Source organism: Trypanosoma cruzi, genomic scaffold (genome assembly GCF_000209065.1).
Source record: "Trypanosoma cruzi strain CL Brener 1047053516951 genomic scaffold, whole genome shotgun sequence".
NCBI classification, from domain to species: domain Eukaryota; phylum Euglenozoa; class Kinetoplastea; order Trypanosomatida; family Trypanosomatidae; genus Trypanosoma; species Trypanosoma cruzi.
The window spans coordinates 5,286-7,048 of NW_001849049.1; the positions used below are offsets into that span (position 1 = coordinate 5,286).

Sequence of the window (1,763 nt, forward strand, 5' to 3'; positions counted from 1 at the left end):
GACTGCTTTGCTCCGCTGACGACGGCGGTCAGCGACTGCAAGTGCCAGTGCGCTGCTGGAGGGCACGGCGATGTGTGCGTCCCGGCGCCTGTGCCTGCTGGTCCGCCACCACCGCCACCGCCGCCCGCACCACCGTCACCGCCGCCGATTGGTGAGTGCATCAGCGACATGGTGTACCCCGAGGTTGCGCAGGCAGTGGGCAGCGGGCTGTCGTGGCTGTGCTACCGCAACGTGACGTTCAGCGGGGGTGGCATGATCCTGACGGTGCTGATTGGGGGGATGACGGGCGACGTGGCGAACATCACGTTTGATGGATGCACGTGGAGGGACGGCGCTGTACTGTTGCTGGCGGGCGACGCGCACGCCGCTGTGGAGTCGCTGAACGTTTTTGTCACCGGCAACACGTTCGATGACGCGCTTCTTAGCCCGGAGGGTGATTTTCCGCCGCACACGAACATCACCATCAGCGGGAACCGCTTCAAGGTCACGAGGCTGATCTCTCGGTCGGGCTTGGACATTAGAAGGCCGTCGTGTGTAGCGATGAATGAGCTGGTGGTCAGCAATGACTCCGCGGTGGTGCTCAGTGGCAATGTGTTTCAGAGCGTGACGGCATCGTCAAGTGCCATTTACGTTGTTGGATCTGTGCTGAGGGTGTCGTGGCACTCCCTGTTTGCGGTGGTGGGCAACACGTTTCATATGGACGACGGTGGCGCTACGGTGATATATCTTGGAGGGTCTTTCCAATCCTCGTCGCTGGATGTACTGAACAACTCCGCCGTGGTGATCCGAGACAACGTTGCGTCGAGGCCGGTAAGTTACTTCATGTTATTTCCTTCGACATTACGTGTGGAGTCCTGGTCAGCGGCTGTGTTTCAGGGCAATGACATGCAGGGAAGCTCGGTTGTGCTCTTTTTGAACTACTACACCTATGTCTACTACAACTCCTGGCTGCAGTTGAGCGGCAACCTCTGCCGTGAATCCCCATCGGATGCCTTTGCCTATGCATACCCCAGGGTAAATCTACGGAACTCCACGGTGTCTGTGTCCGGCAACAAATTCATTTCCAGCACGGGCACGCCGAAGGTGCTTTGGATATTATTAGGGTCCAGCGATCTCACAAACGGAACGGTTGTGGCCGCGTGCAACACAGTGAATGACAAGGAGGGGGCGAGATACAGTATTCCGTCTGCGTACAATGCGACCATTCTGAGCTGCAGCGACCCATGCACCCTCGCGGCGTCGTGCTTCCCCGCGTACACGGCGACGGTGTCGAGTGATGGCTGCGCTTGCACGTGCGCTGAGGGCGGCCACGGCAATGCGTGTTTGCCCGTCGCTGTTCCCGAGCCACCGAGCACTGACGGCGCCGACTCGTGCGTACAGGACGTGCGTGTGGATGAGGAGGTGAACGCCGGTTTCGGGACGTCGGTGGTGTGTTACGTTGGTGTGACCTTTGCGGCGGACGTCGTGGTGGACGTGGAGTCGATGTCGGGGAGCGTGCGCAACGTGACGCTGGTGAACTGCACTTTTGTGGGCAGAGCGAGCCTGTACGTTGTTGGGTGGCGTTCCGACCCGCCTGCTGGCCAGCGCGCCGATGTGTTGATCGGCGGGCTCGAGTCGCGCTCCGGCGGCGGCGTGGTGGTGGCGAACCTATTTCCGCCGGGCTCGCGCGTCACTGTGGTGGACTCGGTGCTGGTCGCAGAGAAGCGCATTGCGTACCGCGGGCGCTACGGCCTTGGTGACGCCTCCGCGTGCCTTGTGGTGCA

The 1,763-nt window shown here is 61.1% G+C and overlaps 1 protein-coding gene across 1 annotated transcript, besides 2 other annotated features; it reads left to right on the top strand.

Annotated features, from left to right (window-relative positions):
• Nucleotides 1-1,763, top strand: Tc00.1047053438313.9 (dispersed gene family protein 1 (DGF-1), putative; the record flags this gene model as incomplete). The annotated part of the gene is made up of 1 exon (XM_797396.1): nt 1-1,763. A coding segment is annotated over one exon (1,763 nt), but the record flags the coding sequence as incomplete, so codon positions are not given.
• Nucleotides 1-1,763: a sequence feature (areas not merged during assembly with more than two copies in the genome that could not be assigned to a particular haplotype).
• Nucleotides 103-147: a microsatellite.